Source organism: Gekko japonicus, unplaced genomic scaffold (assembly GCF_001447785.1).
Source record: "Gekko japonicus isolate JY-2015 unplaced genomic scaffold, Gekko_japonicus_V1.1 scaffold1337, whole genome shotgun sequence".
NCBI classification, from domain to species: domain Eukaryota; kingdom Metazoa; phylum Chordata; class Lepidosauria; order Squamata; family Gekkonidae; genus Gekko; species Gekko japonicus.
The window spans coordinates 452987-475882 of NW_015165863.1; the positions used below are offsets into that span (position 1 = coordinate 452987).

The 22896-nt window shown below is 42.7% G+C and overlaps 1 protein-coding gene across 1 annotated transcript in view; it reads right to left on the reverse strand.

Moving 5' to 3' along the window:
* PDZD8 (PDZ domain containing 8) overlaps window positions 1–22896 on the reverse strand; it is a 94327-nt gene that overhangs the window by 46849 nt on the left and 24582 nt on the right. Inside the window, exons 2-3 of the mRNA XM_015411235.1 lie at window positions 21352–21474; window positions 12794–12896 (exon numbers count right to left, since the gene is read on the reverse strand). Of these exons, the coding sequence (XP_015266721.1) occupies window positions 12794–12896; window positions 21352–21474 (226 nt within the window). The remainder of the gene's footprint in view (window positions 1–12793; window positions 12897–21351; window positions 21475–22896) is intronic.

The window sequence follows — 22896 nt, forward strand, 5'->3', positions numbered from 1 at the left end:
GGGGGGGGGGGGGGGAGAGACTCCTGCAGTCTGCTTTGTACTTTTAGAGAAATATGACAACCTGCATTACAGGTCAAGTATAACAAAGGAGGAATAATCACTGTCAGAACGCTGCCTAACCTAACAAACAAGAAAGCCAGTCGAATCCGACTCTAGGGTTGCAGTGCTCATCTCCGTTTCAAAACCGAAGAACCCCCCCCCCCCAAAAACGGACAAAACCACCATAATATGGTTAGTGCCAAGAGGCAGCTTAGTAGGACATTATGGTTGATAAGCATCGAAGGCTGCTGAGATCCAGCAGAACTAGCAGGATCACATTCCCCATCTAGTTCTTGGTAGAGGTCATCAACCAAGGCAACCAAAGCAGTCTCTATTTCAAACCCTGATCTAAAGCCACACTGAAATAGGTCCAGAAAATTAGTCTCTTCCCAGAGCTCCTGGAGCTGAGAAGCAGCCATCTGCTGTTTTGCTTTGAAGTTTACTAAAAGGACAAGGAGAAAAGGTCTACTTTGTAATCACTGCTCGGGTTTTCCCTTCAGATCTAAAATGTGCCTGTTACAGATAAGAGGCAGATAGAGCTTCACAGTTTACAAAAATGGACTAGCAGGATGGCGCTGCACAGCTAGAGAACGGCTCAGGAACAGCTCCACTTGGCCAGACAGACTTGATTTTACAACTGGGAGGGAAAACATGCCATCTCTTTGATTTATTAACACTATTAATCTAGCAGGTTCTGGTGGGCAATGTCCTCTCAGCACTCATGGGGAGATTGTAAAGAGGCTGTCCCTTTGCATGCTTCATGCCTGGTGTGTGTGTACTTGAAGCAAAAGGAGTGTCATCCATGCTATGTACCCACCAGCCAACCTCCAGCAAGTGGGGGAGGGCACTTGCTTAAGAACTCTATGGCTGCACTCACACACACTAACTAATCCACTTTCAATGCACTTTCCAACTGGATTTTGCCAGTTCACACAGTAAAATTTAGTTGGAAAGTGCACTGAAAGTGGATTGAAAGTGGATTATTTAGTGTGTGTAACTGCAGCCTAAGTCTCACCTACCTTGGTAACTTTTTCCATGTTCTTCTACCTTCTTAGTCTGCCTGCTAGAACTGTACTATATTTACTACTGAGTTTGTGCATTGTAGCAATAAGATTGTTTTAGTTAAGAAACTTTGCCTAGGTTCCTCACCCATGAACTAGACTGCTTTTTGGATATTACTATAAAGCCCTGGGTGATGTACTTCTCGGTGGCACCAGGAGCAGGGCAAATTAAAGGGTGGAAAGCCAGAGGTTGATGGTGGCTACCAAAAGAGAATCCCAAATCCTGCCTAACAGGGAATTTGGGAAGCACACAAAGGTGACTTTCTGTCCCGGTTTCCGGGCAGAGCTGTACGATGGTAAGAGGATCTTGCTGGAAGTGGGCAGGAAACATTTACAGGAAACCACTGTGGTTCTTCTGTTTCCTTCCTGGTGTTCAGATATCTCCATGTCTTATACCCCCACCCCTGGCATCTCTGAAGAATGTGTTTCAAAGGAGGCCTCATGTACACCTTTGGAAAGAGATTTAGATTCCAGGTAGGAAAAATGAATGTTGAAGACAGAACTGCTGAACAAACTCATTCCATGAACATTATTGCTGAGGCAAATCTGCTTTTTACATAACACAATTATACTAATTAGTGGAGCCATTCAGCTTCCTGGCCATGAAGGGGCTTGGGGCCAGTTGCAGGGCATCTGCTTTGCACTTGAGGAAAGCTAGGCTGGTGCAGCAATTAGGAATTGTGATGGGACTTATTTACTTCATTTATGCCTCACTTATACCCCCCTTTTCTCCCAATGGGGACCCACAGTGGTTTACATCATTCTCTGTTCCCTTTCATCCTCACAACAACTCTGTGAGGTAGGTTAGGCTGAGTGTGTAACTGGCCCAAAGTCACCTCTTGCGATTCCATGACAAGAGTGGGAATTCAAACCTGGGTCTCCTAGATCCCAGTCCAACCACTAGACAACACTCAGTTGGGCCCGACATGGCATCTTTATGTTATGGGTCCAGGTACCACCTGGAGATGTAGTTGGGGTGGGCAAAATGATGAGGTCCTCTGGAAGTTCTATTTCCCTCCCACTGTAGAGGAGAGGAGCAACCCATGAATGATCTCCCTATGTGAGTGGGTCACTCCTCACAGAGCAGCTGTCTAGCTCACCTGTCACATCAATATTTGTTAAGGAGGGATCAAAAGGAGTGAAAAATGCAGTTCTCTTGTGTCTTTCTTTTAGCTCATGCAAAAAACCTACTGTCCTCTCAGAGACAAGAAACAGTGGAAGTCATCAGTCTTAATCCTGCCTTTTGTCAACCCAGAGGGAGCAAATAGGCTACCCTGTCATCTTGCTCCTGAAGAGAAATCAGAATATTTTCTACAGCAAGTATTCTATTAATTTAAGACTGGAGAATACAGTAGATGTATCAGCACAGTGATCAAAGGAAAAGATTCTGAGTACAAAAACTAACTTGTTTAAAGGAAGATTCATTTAGTTTCTGAAGTCCACTCCTAACACACTAATTCTGTCATCTAATCTAGGTATATGAATAGCAATACTGCCACCTGCTGTTAAAATACGTAACTATCTAGAATGGGAAAACAAACTAATATTGAGAAGAGCTGGGTTTTATACCCTGCTTTTCTCTCCCCAAGGAGTCTCAAAGTGGCTTACAATTGCCTCCCCTTCCTCTCCCCATACCAGTCATCTTGTGAGGTAGGTGGGGCTGAGAGAGTTCTGAGAGAACTGTGGCTGGCCAAGGCCACTTAGCAGACTTCATGTGGAGGAGTAGGGAATCAAACCTGGCTCTCCAGATTAGAGTCCACCACTCTTAACCACTACACCACACTGGCTCCTATGTTCAAACTGTTAAATTTCATTGGATTCTTCTTTCAGGCAAGAGTTAACTGATCATTTTGACTATGTGAGCACAGCAACACAAACCCTGAATGTAAAAAATGTGATTGGAATTCCACCAAAATCTCTGTTAAAAGAACACAATCGCGTCTATCCTCAATTCAACTAGAGAGAGCACAAGAGAGAGCACATATGAACACATATCCATAGAAAGTACACTAGAATCTACTTGTATATGTACGTCCCATGATTCCCAGCACAGCTGCTTTGGGTGGTCAAGGCAATCCCTTTTTTTAAAACAGCAGATGTGTTTGTTGGATCCAACCTATTACTTAAGCACAATAGCCTTGTACAGATGACCCATCTCTTTGCTGACTCACCACAGAGGTAAGGAAAGTGTGTATGAGCACTTTAGTTCCACTTCCCCATGACCACCAAGTCATCCACACATGGATAATGTGTGGAGGAAGTGTATGTGTATATGCTCCTTCCCTATGACTGGCAACTTTTAGAAAGCACGGTTGTGGGGGGGGGTGTAGACACAGACACTGCTAACTATAATGACTGGCCCAAGGTTACATTTCTGTGGTTCCTCTCCATCATAAAGGGGTGCAAACTCACACACTAACAGTGCCTTGTGAAGAGCAACCAAAGTCCCCCAGACGTTATCCTCCTAGTGCTGCTCTCTCAGCAACCCTCTCTCAGAACTTATTCTAAAATAGCTGTGGTGCCAGCCCCCCCCCCCCCCCCCCCCCAAGCAGGGGTAGGGTTGCAAATTTTAACTAACCAATAGATTAAATCAATTAAAACTGACAAGAGCTATAGAACTAAATTTTTTCCACTGTATTAGGGAAGAAAAATGAAAACATTAAAAAACCCCGTCTTTAGCAAGTAATACAAGGTTTTGGAATACTGTGGTTTCTGTTAACATATACATTAATAATTTATCAGTAAAGTTACTAAAACAAATAAACAACCAAGAATAATGAGTCAACAGCCTAAAATAGGTATTTGCATAAAGTAGAAGGCAATCAACTCTGATTAGAAAATATTCAAGAATGTATTATATTCTATGTGGTACAAAGGATGATGCTTAGGAAGAACAGAGAATTGTTGAGTAAATAATACAGAGTATCTGTCCTTCAAGTTCCTATACCTTTGTTAATGTTTTATATCACTACCAATGCTCCCTCTAAGTTGTGGAGTCTTGTGAGCAAAAATTCTACTCTGTGAGCTCCTGGCATTAAAGTCGTGAGCGAGCAATTTGGCTGCTGCATAAATTAGTTTGCTCTGGAGCCATCCTTCCTGAGCTGAGACAAAAATGTGTGAGCCGGAGGATAAAAAACTGAGCTAGCTCACACTAACTCAGCTTCAAGGGAACACTGATCACTATTCTGTTACTGTTTCTCAGGTTTCATCTAGCTAATTAAAACAGTTATTTCACATTCTGTTGATGTTGTTGTTGTTCAGTCACACAGTCGAGTCCGACTCTTTGCGACCCCATGGACCAGATCACGCCAGGCCTTCCGGTCTTCCGCCGTCCTCTGAAGTTGGCTCAATTTCATGTTCGTTGCATCTATGACACTGTCTAACCATCTCATCCTTTGCCATCCCCGTCTTCTTTGACCTTCAATCTTTCCCAGCATCAGGGTCTTCTCCAGTGAGTGCTCCCTTCTCATTTGGTGGCCAAAGTATTTGAGCTTCAGTTTCATTATCTGGCCTTCCAGGGAACAGTCAGGGTTGATTACTTTTAGGACTGACTGATTTGATCTTCTTGCAGTCCAAGGGACTGTATATTTCACATACCGATACCAAAATATAGTGCTACTGGTGCTGGGTATAATTTTTTTACCCAGTTGCATTTTGGGGGCAGAATACATGGAGAAGCACCTCTACAACTTGTCCTTTAGGACACTATCACCTGCATATTAGTAAACAATTTCCCCAGAGTCAGGGGTCATTTCGTAGAAAAAGAGCTAGGGGAACTCATTAGCATAACTCATTAGCATATACCACACCCCCTGACATCAGGGGCCCGGCGGTGGACCTGCAAGGCCAGCGGGAGTGCGAGGAAGCCCCGCCAAGGCCCTCCCTGGCCCCAGGCAGGCAGGGGTGGGGAGAGGCGGGGAGGAAGCAACTTACCCTCCCTCTTCTCCTGCCTCCTCCTGGCTGAATGAGGGCTGGAAGCGGGGCGGCCGGAAGCAGGGGGCGGGGCTTCGTCATGTGCCCCGCCCCCTGCATCTCACCCGGGGGAACTGTGTTCCCCCGCGTTCCCCCCCCGAAATGACCTCTGCCCAGAGTATAGCTACTGCCCTTTCTTTTGGTAAAGAGAAAAGAGTTTGGGGTCCCAAACAACCCCCCCCCAATCTACTGATGTTGGTATTTTGAGCACTTTTTTATCCCAATGCTGTACAAAAATGCCCATTAGGATTTTTTAAATATATACTGAAGATACTGATCAACGGAAGCAGTTTACGTGATTGAAAGATACAGCCATCCCTGACAAACTGGAATAACACTTATTTCACCAGAGAGATAAATTGCCTTCGGTTAGAAAAATACCCCATATACAAAATACAAACAATGATAAAACTATTAATTTTAGATATTGTTTTAAAGCTTAAGGAAGTTTGTAAGTTTTTTTAAAAAATAACTTACTTTTGAAACAGTTTTATTGTTTCAAACTAAGCATGAAAATTACAGGTTTATAAAGGGACAGAAAACATGGTTACACATCTGTAACGATTATTCATCAAGTAGTCAACTCTGCAGTCACAGATGGGTTCTGTGCATGCACAGGCCAACCGCACAGAGATTTTATAAGCAGAGAGCACTCCTTTCCTGTCCTCACCATGCTATTTCCCCACCTTTTTCAGCATGGAAAGGAGAGGGAGGAATGCCCTTCCCTCAATTCCCCAAAGCTGATGCTGGAGACAGGTACCACTGGTTAGGAAAGGCATGGATAGGTATAGAAAAAGGCCTCCACGGTTAACGAACAAAGTAAAAGGTAAGAAGGATTCCTTTAAGTGGTGGAAAGCTAGTCTCTGTGAGGTTGATTAAGGGGAACACAGGCTGTGGCAAATAAAATGCAAGTCTGTGATCAGGCAGGCAAAAAGGGAATATGAGGAGCATATAGCAAAAAAACATAAAGACCAACAATAAAAGTTTCTTCAAATACATTAGAAGCAGGAAACCAGCCAGGGAGGCAGTGGGGCCCTTGGATGACCAAGGGGTAAAAGGAGTACTGAAGGATGATAGGGAAATGGCTGAGAAGTTGAATGCATTTTTTGCCTCTGTCTTCACTATGCAAGATGAGAAGTGCTTGCCCACTCCAGAACCACTGATTTCGGGAGGGGTGTTGAAAGACCTGAGTCAGATTGAGGTGAAGAGAGAGGAGATCCTACGACTGACAGACAACTTTAAAACTGCTAAGTCACCAGGCCCAGATGGCATACATGCGAGAGTTCTGAAAGAACTAAAATGTGAACTTGTGGATCTCCTGACAAAAATAGGTAATCTTTCATTAAAATCTGCCTCCATTCCTGAGGACTGGAAGGTAGCTAATGTCACTCCCATCTTTAAAAAGGGTTCCAGAGGAGATCCGGGAAATTACAGGCCAGTCAGTCTGACGTCGATACCGGGTAAATTGGTGGAAACCATTATTAAGGAAAGAATTAGTAGGCACATAGATGAACAAAACCTATTGAGGCAGACTCAACATGGGTTCTGTAAGGGAAGATCTTGTCTCACTAACCTATTAGTGTTCTTTGAGGGGGTGAACAAACATGTGGACAAGGGGGATCCAATAGATATTATTTACCTTGACTTCCAGAAAGCTTTTGATAAAGTTCCTCATCAAAGGCTCCTAAGTAAGCTCAAAAATCATGGGATAAAAGGACAAGTCCTTTTATGGATCAAAAACTGGCTAATTAATAGAAAACAGAGAGTGAGTATAAATGGGCTTCTCAGCGGAGGGTGGTAAGCAGTGGGATACCACAGGGATCAGTACACGGTCCAATGCTTTTTAACTTGTTTATTAATGATTTGGAGTTGGAAGTAAGCAGTGAGGTGGCTAAATTTGCAGATGACACAAAGTTGTTCAGGATGGTGAGAACCAGGGAGGATAGTGAAGCACTCCAGAGTGATTTTGTCGAGGATGGGCGAGTGGGTGTCAATGTGGCAAATGGGGTTCAATGTGACCAAATGCAAAGTGATGCACACTGGAGCCAAAAATCCCAAATATAAATACACATCGTTGGGGTTCGAACTGGCAGAGACTGACTTGGAGTCATAGTAGATAACTCAATGAAAATGTCTAGATAGTGTGCAACTGCAATAAAGAAGGCCAATGCTATGCTGGGGATTATTAGGAAGGGTATTGAAAACAGATCAGCCAATATAATAATGCCCCTATATAAATCAATGGTGAGACCTCATTTGGAATACTGTGTGCAGTTCTGGGCACCACACCTTAAAAAGGATATTATAGCTTTGGAAAAAGTGCAGAAAAGGGCAACTCGAATGATAAAAGGGTTGGAACACTTTCCCTATGAGGAAAGGTTAAAGCGCTTAGGGCTCTTTAGCTTGGAGAAAAGACGACTGAGGGGTGACATGATCGAGGTTTATAAGATTATGCATGGGAAAGAGCAGGTAGAGAAAGAGGTACTTTTCTCCCTTTCTCACAATACAAGAACCCGTGGGCAACTAGGATGATAAAAGGGTTGGAACACTTTCCCTATGAAGAAAGGTTAAAACGCTTGGGGCTCTTTAGCTTGGAGAAACGACGATTGAGGGGTGACATGATCAAGGTTTATAAGATTATGCATGGGATAGAGCAGGTTGAGAAGGAAGTACTTTTCTCCCTTTCTCACAATACAAGAACTCGTGGGCACTCAATGAAATTGCTGAACAGTCGGGTTAGAACAGATAAAAGGAAGTACTTCTTCACCCAAGGAGTAATTAACACATGGAATTCACTGCCACAGGAGGTGGTGGCAGCTACAAGCATGGACAGCTTCAAAAGGGAATTAGATAAGCATATGGAGCAGAGGTCCATCAGTGGCTATTAGCCACAAGGTATAGATAGGAACTCTCAAGCTGGGGCAAGTGATACTCTGTATTCTTGGTGCTTGGTGGGGGCAACAGTAGGAGGGCGTCTAGTGTCCTGGCCCCACTGCTGGACCTCCTGATGCCACCTGGTATTTTTGGCCACTGTGTGACAGAGTGTTGGACTAGATGGGCCATTGGCCTGATTCAACATTGGCTTCTCTTATGTTCTTACCACTACTCAAATTTTCAGGAAAAAAGGAGTTTATAGCTGGACAGAAAGGAGGAATGTATGTGACTGCACAGGCAACCATTTAATGAAAAACAGCTACAAGTAAGTGCAACCATGTTTTCATCATCATGGTACTTTGTGCAGTCCCCACATGGCAGAATAGCAAGCCAACTTACCATGTCATGGAAGACACAAAGACTAAGGTATTGCTCTTCTAACATCTGCATCTTTTGTAGCATCTACATCTATGGAGCAGTACTCGAATGAGCACTGAGGAGTAAAGGACAGTCAACTTGTCTGAGCTCATAGCAGAAGAGGACACAGGAGACAATTAACCTAGAGACTGGGACTGAGCTGAAAGTTTGCGGCCTGTCTTGGGTCCCAAACAATAAATAAATTTGTTTGAACCTTTTCTTATAGACTTAGTTGTGTCCAGGTAGAACAATGAAGTTCTACATATATCAAGTATGCGAAGGGCATATGCTTATCATCCCGAGGATGTGGAAAAAACACTAAAAGGGTAATGTCTTGATTCACAAGAAAGGTGACCACCTTAGGAGAGAATTGAAGAGATTGGCATAGCACCACTCTGGACTCAAAAATCTTAAGGGGGAAGTCATGGCAGAGGGCCTGAAGCTCACTGACCATACGGGCAGATGTTACAGCTATGTAGAATATAGCTGCCATGTTAAGTTGTCTGAAAAGGGCAGCTGACCAGTGGCTCAAAAGGCATACTCATTAATTTAACCAACACTAGGAAGAGACTCCACTGTGGAACAGGAAGACGAACAGGAGTAGACCCCATAGGAAATACTTTGACTTCCTTTGGGCAAAAACTGACCTTCCCTGACATGGATATGCAAGAAGGTTATGGCTGCAAAGTGTACCCTGATGGAGGAGGATGAAAGGCTTCTGTGCAGAAGATAATCAACGATAACTCCCAGCGGACAGGAAGCAGGATTAATACCCTTTTGTTCAGGCTAGACAGACAAATGCTTCCATTTAAAAGGAGTTACAGGTAGAGGGTTGCTTAGCATTTAGAATCACCTGCTTCAATAGGTCTGAAAAATATGGTTTAAAACTGAAAGAGCCATGTGAGTCAAAGGAAGGCTTCAAATGTTTGGGACCATGAACTGCTCTGTAAAAGGAGACTATGCTCTGGAGGAAAAATGTAGCCCTGAAACATCGCTAGTAGGGTGGGAAACCAAGCTTGCCTTGGAAAGAAACAAGCTACCAAAATGGCTTCAGTGCATTCTGCCCTCATTTTGAAGAGTGGAAAGCAAGGGAAAGCGTAATTCAGGACCTCTGCCCATAAATGCTGAATAGTGTCTGCCAAAGATGATGGGTCCCAGGCAATGCTCCCTCTAAGCAGTGGAGTCCTGTGAGCAAAAATTCTACTCTGTGAGCTGCTGGCATTAAAGTTGTGGGAGAGCGATTTGGCTACTACATAAATTAATCTGCTCTGGAGCCGTCCTCCCTGAGCTAAGACAAAAGTGTGTGAGCCGGAGGCTAAAAAACTGAGCTAGCTCACACCAACTCAGCTTAGAGGGAACACTGGTCCCAGACTGCCTAGGAACAAAAGTATCTGCAGGTTTTTTTTGTTGGCAAACAGGTCGATGACAGGAGTCTCCCACAGTTGTAAGACCAAAAGTAGGTAATCTGCATGCAGCTCCCATTTATGAGGAGTGACTGAGGAATTCTGCAAAGTGGTTGCTGGTACCTTTTATATGAATAGCATGTATAAAAGCCTGGTTGGAAATGCACTAATTCCATATTTGAATAACTAAGTAACAAAGTCAAGGAGGCTGTTTTTCCCATATGTTTGTCCAGGTAATAGACTGACATTGTCAATAGGCACTTGAATGGCCTTCCCTGTCACATGAGAATGAAGGGCAAGCAACACATTGTAAACTGCTTTGAACCCAAGAATGTTTATGTGGAGTAAGGTTTCTTGGTGAGGCCAGGTACCACTGACAGTTCAACAAGAGCCCCCCAACCTAGGAGGGAGGCATCTATGGCTTAGGTAAACTCTGGAGAGGACTGAAAAGCAGCCCTGTTAGGAGACTGCTCTGAAGTGTCCACCAGTAGAGGAAATGGAGTATAAACCATGGAAGGTTTAATCTTTTGGATTGGGAATGGCACCTTTGTTACAGATTTTTGCCACAGAAGGGGCAGAAGCTGTGGGGAAGGGGTGGATGGACTAATATCTCCTACCTCTGAAGTTAGGATGGCACGGCCTAAAATAAGGCCAAAACTTTTGAGGTGGTGGAGCGAGAGGAATGACACCCAAGGTTTTTATTGTATATTTGTCTTTGCACTAAACAGATATGTCCCATCAAAAGGGAGATGTTCCATTCTGGAGCCGGTCCCATTAGACAGGGCTGTGGAATGTAACCATGAGTGAAGTCTTGAGGTGGCACAGGGAATTTCTGTCTCTAAGGAACTAATCATGTGGATGAGGCAGAAGTCCTTACTAGGGGAATAAATTGTAGGCTCTGTTATAATATCCTCTGGAGACTGTTTTAAGGAGTAATCAAGGTTGCATTCAACATAATAAGATTGACCATGGTCCACTTGAGGGTCATGATAGTGGTGAGGCTCTAGCGCTAAACCTGGCAGCAGGTCAGAGTTTCACTGTAGAGAAGCAGAAAGTTGACACTGGATGGACAGACAGCACTCAGGCTCAGTTGGATCCATTCGACAGTGGGCAGAAGGATTCCAGTCTTGATCACATGCAGAACAGTCATCATTATCATTACCATGAGGGTACAGTCATTCATAGTAATGAGGGCCCCGGTATGGGAACCATGCAGGATAGCCATGTTAAACATACAAAGCCCTTCATGGTCTTGGACCTTCGTATCTGCAACACTGCCTCACCCCATATGTGCTGCCACAACAGCTTTATTCATTACAGCAGGATCTTCTGCAGGTGTCGACATACAACTGGGCAAAATCAACAACTGCCTATACATGTGTCTTCTCCACTGCGGCCCCTACCTTGTGAAATGGTCTGTCTGAGGAGGTCAGGAAAGCTCCCACTCTCCTGGCTTTCCGCAAACTATGCAAAACTATTCAAGAGAGCTTTTTCCATGCAGGCAATAAAGTTGCACTGCACTAAATGTTTCACAAGTTACTTAGACAAACTATTAGGAATTGTGTTTGGTTTACTGAAACTAGGATCCTACTATGTAATTTTTGTATAATTTAATGTGTCATGTGAAGAGTTGTGCTTTGCTTCAGTTGTTTTTAGACTTCTGATTGGTTCTATAGCCCTAATCCTGTTGTATTGTTTACTGAATACCCCATCCTGTTGACTGTATTGACTCACTCTGTATACTCTGCCTTGAGGCCAAGTGCGAAAAGCGGACTATAAATGACATAAATAAAATAATAAAATCAGTCCGATCCAAATGCTATAGCAGGGTTATCAGAAGCAGTGAATGGGCAGCTGAAGAGGAGGCTGGAGCATTCCCCAAAGGTGAGGGCATCCTTGGAACTGGTACAACTTCCTTTACGGGATGAAGGGTGGTCCAATCTGGAGTCATGCCCTGGGGCTGAGAAGGAGTAGGAGCCAACAACGACTTGGCGAGGTTTCAAGCACATTATCAATTAGTTTATGCTTATGGTATGCTTTCTCTGGAGGCAGCTCTGAAGCACTGCAAGTAGTCAAAACCAAAGGTAAGGTCTTGGCTGGAACTGAAGATGCACCTGATGACGTCAAACAGGTCTCAGAATAGATAAAAAGCATACCTGCCTCTCAGAAGTCTGAAGAAGTGCTGGGCCAGGACGGCTTGCCAGAGTGGGCTTTCTCCCATAATGCCTCAAGGTCTGTGGCCTGCTCATGCCTTGCCTTTAGGGTAAACTGTTTGCAAATGGAGAACATGGATACATTGTGCTCCTCACCAAGGCAGAGTAGGCAAAGTGTATGATTGTCAGAGTAACAGATTTTTGCCCCACAAGACATTTGGGGGGGGGGGTTAAAACAGAGTTTTTGACCCATATTTGGTGGCTTTGCTCTTTTTTTATTGTCTTTGGAAAATACTCAGCTTAAAGAAGAAACTGCACCCTGCTCTCCTCAGAAGAAGAAAGTAAAAAGAATTCTTTAAATTTTTCTGAATGAAGGTGCTTTGAGTAGAGACAACCTTTCTCCAGCAGCTATTTGGAGGAACTGAGGGAAGGATGCTTCCCCCCCTTTCACACTGAAAGAGGTGGAAAAACAGCTTGGGGGGGGGGGCAGAGTGCCTCTTCTTTACAACTTCTAAAACCTGTGTGTAGTTGGCCAGCACAGCTGCACAACCCATGTGGGACTGCACTGGTACAATGATTATGAACTGGTATTATTCAATATGTGAAAGAGGAGCAGTGAATCTACTCAAAAGACAAATTCTAGCACATCTGAAAGCATAATTTCAGGCTCTAGGTATTTAATTTTCTGTGAAACAATGACTATTGCTACCACAAAAAGAATTGTGGGATGGTGAAATTTGGCTTTGGGTAAAAATATACTCTATAATCCAAATTGTATACTTTAAAAAACAAAATATGCTGAGGAGATTAAGCTGTAGAGAAAAGAAAACAAGTCCAGCAAATAACAGTAATGCAAAATAGTATGTGCATTTACCATCTTGATGGAAGTTCTTTGTTTTTCTTCCCAGACATTGCTGCTCAGTTCAATTGTGCAATGAACTGTTGTTTCCCTTTCGTAAGATCCAAAAATAAGCAATCTGAAATACAGAAATATTACTAGCATTAAGATAGGCATACTAAATATAAAATTACTATTATTTTACATCTATCCCTCCCCCTTCTCATACTGAAAAAGGTGAGAAAACAGCATGGGATGAATAACATATTATATATAACTGGATAGAATTTTTAATTGGACGCACCCCTTAATGTGGTTGGGGGGGTGGGTCGGTGTTTGTCAAAGAAGCTGAGAGTAATACCGAAGACTCTGTCATGAGGCTAAACTCCTACCAAAGTCACTCAAGGCAGAATGGTAACAGTTGAGACACCGGACTGCAATGCACCCCCTCGCCCTTCAGGAATCAATAGCCACATGAGCAGAAGAGAACAGACAGTTTCAGTTATGATGGGGGCAGAGGAATCCTTGAAGGGTAGCTACTGAGCAGCAGCAGAAGGTGACACTAGTGGAGAATCTATCATAGACAATGGAAGTGGCAGTTCAGCTAACCCTGGTTAGTACTGCACAGATGGTGGTAATGGTAAGCCACTTCTGAGAATCCCTTACCTTGAAAACCCTATGAGACAATCCAAAATGGGGGGGGGGCAACAACCCATAGTGCTGGAAGATAGGACCCCCAGGTCAGACAAAACTTAATCGGTTACTGGGAAAGGATTACAAGTAGTACTATTCTTAATGACACAACTGGATTAAAGCTGAAAAGACATTCAGTTGTTGATGTGAATGGATGCAAAAGGTTTGACACATACGATTTGACACATATAATAGGAACACGGAATGTGAGAAGTATGATTCAAGGTAAGCTTGGAACTGTAAAATGAGAAATGCCATGTTTAAGCACCGCAATCCTGGGAGTAAATGAACTAGAGTGAACTGGATTAGGACATTTTCAGTCAGAAAATTACTAAATTTTTTACTCAGGAAATGACAAACATGGAAGAAATTGAGTTGTCCTAATAGCGAGGCAAGATGTAGCATAAGCAACGCAAAGTCTGACAGAAAAATATCAATCAACATAACCATCATTCAAAGTTATGCCCTGACGACTGATATTGGAAAGGAAGAAATTTAAAGCTTTTATGCAAGCGTTCAGGAAGAAACTGATCACACACCTAAGCCAGATGTGCTGATAATTATAGATACTGGAACACAAAAGTGGAAAACAAAGTAAAATCAAATATTGTTGGGAAATTTGGGGTAGGAGCATGAAATGAAGCAGGGGAGTGACACAGAAATCTGTGAAGACAAATTGTTCATTGAGAACATGTTTCAGGCAAACAGATTATTGTATATGTGGACCTCACTGGACGACCAATATAGAAATCAAATAGATTACATAATTAAAAGCAGAAGATGGAGAAGCTTTATTCTCTCCGCTAAACCAAGACTAGGAGCTGATTGCAGTACAAACTATGAACAGTTAATATTGAAAATTAAAATAAAGCTGAAGAGAAACACCAAAACATATTCACAGTGCCAAAATGTAACCTACACAACATTCCTGAAGAGTTGAAAGACCATATAAAAAACAGATTTCCATTACTAAGTTCAAATGAATAGGAACCAGAAGAACTATGGGTTGAAAACCAGAGATATTATCAAGGAAGAATGTGCAAAAACTATTCCTGAAGCCAAAAGAAATAAAAAGCCTCCATGTATGACTGATGAAACTCTTAAAATTGCTAAAGGTAGATAAAAAGCAAAACTAAAGGTGACAGAAATAGGATCAGAAGTCTAAATGCAGCATTTCAGTGATCAGTTTTTGTTCAGTCACACAGTCGAGTTCGACTCTTTGCGACCCCAGGGACAACATCACGCCAGGCCCTCCTGTCTTCTGCCGTTCTTCACTGGAGAAGGAAATGGCAACCCACTCTAGTATTGTTGCCAAGAAAACCCCATGGAGTGATTGGTACACAGAGACAAAGAGAACTATTATAATAACAGTGTACAGAAATAGAACAACAAAAAAGGAGGAAGAAGAGATCTGACCCAAAAGATTCAAGAAATCAAGGGAAAATTTACAGCACAGTTAAACCTGCTAAAAGATCAATGTAGAAATAAAGCAACTGAACAGGACAAAATAAAGAAAAGATGGGAATACACTGAAGAACCATATGGAAGAGATGAAAGGATGACAGATTCCTTCCCAGAAGATTCTTTTGAAGAAGAACCTGCAATTTTAGAAAGTAAAAGCTGTACCCAAAGCAATTAGGAGAAACCCCCCCCACACCAGAAGTAGATTGGATATTTCAAGCCACAGCTATTTCAGAGCTCTTTCAAGCCACAGAAATGGAGTTCATCAAAATCTTAACATGGCAACAAATATGGTAAACAAAATAATGGCGCACAGAATGGAAACGCTCAATTTACATTCCAATTCCAAAAAAAAGGAGATGTCATCACATTAATTTCTCACGAATGTAAAGTGATAATCACATTAATTTCACACACAAGTAAAGAGATGCTCAAAATCTTACAACAAATACTGTTACCATATATGGAAAGAGAAATTTTACATTCCAATTCCCTATTTAATCTATATGCAGAACATTTCATAAAACTGGATTACATTTAGATGAAGGCATAGTGAAAATTGGTGGAAGGAACATTAACAATTTGAGATATGCAGATGATACCACATTACTGGCAGAAAATAGTGAAGACTTGAAACAACTACTGATGAGTGCCAAAGTAGGATTACAACTGAACACCAAGACAAAAGTAATGACTACTCAACTTCAAGGGGGGGCCATTAAGAAACTGAAATTGTTCAAAATTTTCTATTCATTGGCTCTGTCATCAACCAAAAGGGAGACTGCAACCAAGAACCAGATCAGAAGGAAACTGAGGCTCGGAAGGGCAGCCATGGAGCTAGAAAAGATCCTTAAGTGTAAAGATGTATGGCTGGGGATCAACAACAAGATATTTCATACTATACTATTCCCCACTGTGGAGAAACACCATCTCATGTGTGGGTTTAACATTCTGTGGGCTGGATGGGAGGAGACTATCAAACTTTATGTAGGCTTTGGCCTAATCTCCTCCCTTCAAACTAGCAATCTGAGGGCAACTACCAAGAGAGGACAGGAAGTCCTTTAAGGTGATGAGGAGATCTGCCCCAGAATGCTGCAGTAGGGAGAGCCAGTTCCTGGGTGGGAACTGCTGTTTATATTATTGAGTTCTTGGGTGGGAAGTCAGTTGGTTGGTCGGTCAGAGTTTGCAAGAGACAGAGGCAGGTAAAGCCCTGTTCCCAGGCCAGAGATGGAGGCCATTTTGGGTGACATGTTTGTCCAGCTTACTCCAGAGTAACAAAGTAATTTATCTGCCCTGCATACCACCTAGACAGGGCATGAGTTTAGAGGAGGGAGAGAGATGAAGCATTTTTGGCAACGTTATTTTATTTCTTCTGTTCACTTCTGATGTGCCTGTATACAGTTGTTTTAAATAAATCCTTTGATTGTTGAAGGATTGAAGTCCCTCTGTACCACATAGTTCCCCCAGCTACTTGGAAATGCTAGGAGTGGATCAGGGAATCCCTACAGAGGAGAAAAGTGGTAAAATGGTAAGTTGCTAACTCTCCAGGGGAGCCCCAAAGACCTCTGGGAAGCTCCCAGGCAGGCTCCTAGGGATGCCAGAGGGAGGTTAGGAGGCTCTCCCGCCTAACCAGACCCCAAGACAGGGACAGTGGTGGCAGCAGTACCCTGAGGCAGTGGAGTGAAACAGTTCCTTCAGGTGCCAGGTCAGGCAAAGGAGGAGTAGACAGAGTGGGGCCCGTCAGCTGATGCAGGCCCAGTCTGCCACACTCATTACTATGTATGGGTATGAAAGTTGGACAATGAAGAAAACTGACAGGAAGAAAGTTGATTCATCTGAAATGTAGTGTTGGAGGAGATTTTTATGAATACTGTAGACCACTGAAAAGACAAATCATTGGGTTCTTGATCAAATCAAACCTAAAACTTCCCTAGAATCTAGGGTCTAGAATTCACCCTAGATTCTAGGACCCAGAAGCAAAAATGACTAAACTGAGGCTACTATACATTGATCACATTGTGAGGAGACAAGAGTCACTAGACAGGACAATAATGCTAGGAAAAGTTGAAGGCAGTAGCAAAAGAGGAAGATGATGGATTAACTCAGTAAAGGAAGCCACAGCCCTAAATTTGCAAGACCTGAACAAGGCTGTTAATGACAGGATGTTCTAGAGGTCATTCATTCATAGGGTTGCCATGAATTGAGAGCACCTTGACAGCATTTAACATACACATACATACACAGGACATACCAATGAAACAAGAAAAGCCCTGCTGGATCAGGCCAATGGTCCATCTAGTCCAGCACTCTGTCTCACACAGTGGCCAACCAGTTCCTCTGGATGGCCAACAACAGGGCATAAAGGCCAAGGTCTTCCCGAAGTTACTTCCTGGCTCTGGGATTCAGGGAATTTAGTGCCTCTGAATGTGGAAGTTCTCCTCAGTCACCATGGCTAGTAGCCATTGACAATCCCTCCATGAATCTATCTAATCCCCTTTTCAAGCTGTTTATTCCTGTGGCCATCACTACACCCTCTGGCAGCGAATTCCACATTTTAATCACTCTCTGTGTAAAGCAGCATTTTCAAAAGCAGGGCGATTCAGATTATCTAATCCAGAGGTCCCCAACACATAGCCCATGGATGCTGGAGCACCCACAGATGCCTTTTTTGGCACCTGCTGAGCATTTTCAGAAGTAGGCCGGTCCGGGTGGGGCTTGTTTTATCAGTGGCCGCAGCAGCCACAACACAAGTATTTTCTCTGAGGAATGTAACCTGCCCTGGCCATTATCTTCATTCCCATCCATGGGAGGGGGGGTAGGGTTCTTTTCCTCCCAAGCAGCAGCACCGAGGAGAAAAGGAGCCTAACTAGCTTGAAAGGAGGGAAAAGAAAGCACCCCCAGCCCCAGCCAGTCAGCTTCTTTTCCTCCTGAGCAGCAGTGCCTGGCAGGAAAGGAGGAAAACCAGCTTGAACGGAAGGAGGAGGAAAGCCCCCCCCCCCTCAGCTTCTTTTACTCCTGAGCTGTAGTGCCTGGGACGAAAGGAAGCTAACTAGCTTCTAGTTTGCTCCGTTTGTTCTGGCAGCCATTTTGTACTTGCGCCCACCACCCATGTCACAATCTCAAAGTTGCCCACAGGCTCAAAAAGATTGTGGGGCCCTGATCTAATCCAACATGTATTAGCTCATTCAATATAAATAAACTGTTTTGAATTAAAGGAAGAAAGTTTTACCACCTGTTTAATAAATACAGTGTTTGACTGATTTCTTGCTTGTTACAAATATCACTTTATTTTCCATTTTTTAATATTCAGGTTCCACAATTTCCTCCTCAGAAATTTCTTTATCTTCTTTATGTGATGGGGATGCAAGGTCTCCAATTTCAGAACTGGCTAGCAATTGTCCTGTTGGTACCTGTTCCCCTCACTGGTTGCACTGCAGCACCATCTTTTGTGAGTTGACCCATTTTTGTTCCTGACCCTCAACTGAGTTATTGAGCAAGAGTTGTCACTGGAGTTTCCCATCTGAATTGCACTGAGGGCCCAATTGTAGCAGGAATAACAGATGGGCAATTCTGATACAATATTTTTGCTTGCCCTGGTGGCCGAAAACAAGCTGTTATTTTGCAAAAGTATACATTCTTCAGCCACGGCACTCCTCAGTCATCTGCCGACTTCTGGAAGAACTTCCGTGTAACACCATGGAGTTGTGGGGTCAAGCCTGGGGTCCTTAATGGAACAGTCCAAAGCCACTACCATGCCCAGATTACTGTTGCACAGTTCTCCCTCAGTGACTGGGTTTTCCACCAAAAATCTTCCTGTGACTGGACATTATGCCAATACTTGGCTTCTGCATCATGTACTCTTCTCCCTCAGCCTGGATTCACTATCTGGGACTCTCAGAGGTTATTGCTTTGTTCAGAGGAGGGGTCTTCCTAGCTACTCTTCCTGGGGCAAATATACACTCTTGCCATACTCCTCAGAAATGAAATTACTGAAATGACTTTTATTACAACAGTAAACATGTTTATTTTAATAAATACATCATATCAGGTGCAACAATCTCCTTTGTAATGTAGATTTCCCTAACTTCAGCTAAAGAGGTTCCCTTGAGATTGTCAAAAGTGAGACCAATAGACATCATGAATCTTTACCAGATTTGTTAACAACAAACAGCGCTTTGTAGTAAAAGACTCTGCACTAAAATCTTTTTCCTCTTTACCCAGAATATTGTATCCTCTCTAGTGAAAAGGAACCTGACAGGGGATAGGCTCATCCAGGCGGAAGTCTCCTGTGAGGTGACCAAGATCAACCTGTAGTTTGCAATTATGGTTTGGAAGTCAAGCCCAAGCCCTGATCCACAAATCCCAATGAAATGGCAAACTATGGTGCGCAAAACCAGGAAGGAAAATAAGAAGCCATAGCAATCAAAGGAAGGGGGAGAGAAACAGGTAAGCCCAATGGTCATTTGACAGCTTTGCATTATTTCCAAATCAAATATACCTTTATTTTGATTATCAAAGTTTGACGGAGAGCTTGCCATCCTCAGCTAAGAAGATTTCACTGGCCTGTATCTAACCAAATTCTACTTAAGGTTACTTATATTTTCTTTGAAAGGGGGCAAAGATTTACACTGTTTTGCCTTCCTATCACAGACCACCATTACACTGTTCATGAGGGTGGACTGACACCCAGGAAGACCACCATTACACTGTTCATGTGGGTGGACTGACACCAGGAACAATATTTCAAGGGGCACAGTAGACTACAACAAGAAGAGGTTAAAATTAGTGGAAACTGCCACCTCCTCCCAAGTTCCCTTACGTTCTCTCAATTATGATGTCAAATAAAGGCTGCAAAATCTCTGTTTAAATCAATCATTAACAAATATTGCATTTAAAGCAGATATCTCATATATGAAAACAAACATACTCCCTGAAAATAGTGAACTTCCATCTAAATATATTTGGGATTGCAATACATCGCATGGGTTGCATTATTTTAGTGCTCCATGTGTATCTAAAACCAGAGTTTCTTCATAACGTGCAATATTATGCAAGGGGTACTCTGAAAACTCTGACAATTATTGGTTCTTATCATCCAGATTATTTTATTGTATGTAGAAGTACTGAATCTCACTGAAGAAAGCTTTTTGCCTTCTGACTTCCAATGGGATCATTAAAGAGAAAGAAATTATCTGTCTCTGAGGTATTTCAGAATTACTATATTTTAAACATGGCTGAGATTTAATCAATATACAGAGCATGTGTCACATGTGGGCAAGCTTCAAACATATATAATTCCAGAACATCTTTGGCTGTGCTCTTTCTAAATATCCTGGAATCACAGTTTGTGCATACCAGCCTTGGTTTTTGGAGCAACTGGAACTGAATGACTAAATGGGGGAAATATGGGGATATTTCCCAACTGAGATTCAAGATAACATAAATTATACATACCCTGAAGCTTAATTCCAACAAGATGGAAATGCAACTGGTGAGCAGAAGGTCTCACCCAGAACTTAAAGTGTCACCTGTTTTGAATGAGGTTACATTGCCCTTGAAGTAACAGGTTTGTAGTTTGGGGGTGCTCTTGGACCTAGGCTTACTGCTGGATAAGATCTCACTGAATACACATCAGTATTAAAACTTCTAATGTGCAAGAATCACAGTCATTAAGTGATCTGATGCTTGTTCTTTTGAACTCACAATAACAAAGTAAGATTCCTCAGCCATGGCTTCATTGATAACACATTTTAAATTTGAACTGCACTGTATCAATCTTCTTGACAGCTATAAATTCTGATGATTTTGTTTTCAAAGTGGTTTAATATTTAAAACTAGTGATGTTACTTCTGTGTTTTGTGGACTTCCTCTCTAATTCCAAACCATTTAAACAGCAGTAAAATAAATAATTTGTTCTTGTTTTGCCCTGAAATTTGACAGGATATTAAAGCAGAATGAGCAGAAATACAAATTGCTAAAACTCCTCAAGACACAAGAGAGTACAAAGGAAAAAATGTTTAACAAGAACTAGTTTAGTTGCTGTAGATTTTCTGGGTTGTGTGGCCGTGGTCTTGGCATTGTAGAACCTGATATTTCACCAGTAACTGTGACTGGCATCCTCAGAAGTATAGACACAGAACCTTGAGACAGAGAGTACTCCATCTTTCTGTGTTTACACCTGTGAGGATGCCAGTCACAATTACTGGTGAAACGTCAGGTTCTACAATGCCAAGACCACGGCCAAACAACCCGGAAAATCTACAGCAACTAATGAACTCCGGACGTGAAAGCCTTCGACAACATAAAGAACTAGTTTGTCTTGCATACAATATTTAGCAAAAAGTTTACTTGAGTGTAAGACGACAGCCCCAGTTCTCAATCCAGTTGAATCCAAGTACCTGAAGTTAGGACACCCAAACAAACCAAAAGTGCAGACATACCTTGAACATTCTATTAAGGAAACTTTCAGCCGGCCTTCTGTTAGTGAGAAATTTTGTATATTGAGATTACGGTCTCTATACTCTTCTGGTGGCACAACTTGAAATGGAAAGAATGGCTTGAACCTAGTCAAAAGAAGTACAAATCACTTTGTTAGTACTGTATTTCTATTAGTATTCAATATGAAATTGCAGCTGAGAGCAAACAATTATAAACTCAAGTAAAGGCATACAATAATTCACAATGGTGAGCATGGTAGAGAGAGAAATAAGGATTGCCTTTTCAACTTTTGTTCCATTTTCTCCTCTGATAGGCTCATTTCACAGGCAGTTCTAAGGGATACTGCAGCATAAATGCTCACCATTGTTAATTATTTCCAGCCTCTCAGCCAGAGGAGATCCTATAAGCATTTCCTTGTGCCTTCCTCATCCAAGGAAAAAGAGAATTCAGGGAGAAAACCATGGAAGGATAAAGACAGGGAAGCACTCCCTCTTGATACTGGCCCGTAACCACAATGGGGCATTTGGGGGCAGAGCCCTGCCCCACCACCTGAGGATGCCAGATGCCCCCAGACACACCCACCCCCCAGTGCACCTAGCACAACAGCAGCAGGGAGGCTGAGGAAAGAAAGGAATGCCACTCTGCAGCTTCTGGTCAGTTTCACTCCCCCAAATCAGCTATTAGGTTTAACAGCTGATTGGAGTGGAGTGAAACTGACCAGAAGGGGCAGGGCAGCTTTCTTTTCCTTCCCCAGCCTCTTGGCTGCTGCAGGGGGGCTGGAGATGGAAAGGAAAGCCGCCCTGCCGCTTTTGGTCAATTTTACTCCCCTCCAATCAGCTGTTAGACTTCACAACTACGGGTAAAGAAGTGAAACTGACCAGAAGCGGCAGGGCAGCTTTCCTTTCCATCTCCAGCCTCCCTGCAGCAGCCAAGAGGCTGGGGAAGGAAAAGAAAGCTGCCCTGCCCCTTCTGGTCAGTTTCACTCCTTGACCAATAGCTGTTAGGTTCTAACAGCTGATCCGAGGAGAGTGAAATACAACTCAGGTTTGAAGAGCTGCAATTCAAGTTTATTTTTTATTTGATGTTGTGTCTGCCCCACAAGAAAAAAATATGCCCCACAAGTAAAAAAATCCTGGCTACTGGCCTGCCATAACACCCATCCACTCTGTTTAATAGACCATATTTACACAAATGGAAGGCTATCCTGGATGCAAGATGATTCCCCTTTTAAAAAAGAAAGATTATACACAAGTTTCTTTAATTACAGTACATAACTACCCTGTTTCCCCGAAAATAAGACCTACCCCAAAAAATAAGCCCTAGCAGGATTTCTATGCATTTGTGGTATAAGCCCTAGTGTGTATTCTTGAGAAAAAATAAATATAAGACAGTGTCTTATTTTTGGGGAAACACGGTATAACCTGTTTGTGAATTTAAGATGGTCCCTTCTTTTTCTTGACACTGCATGCAGAAAAAAAACCCCTAGCCATGACGTTTTATTGATTCATCATCAGTAAAGACATTGTATACCCGGGTGAAATTCATAG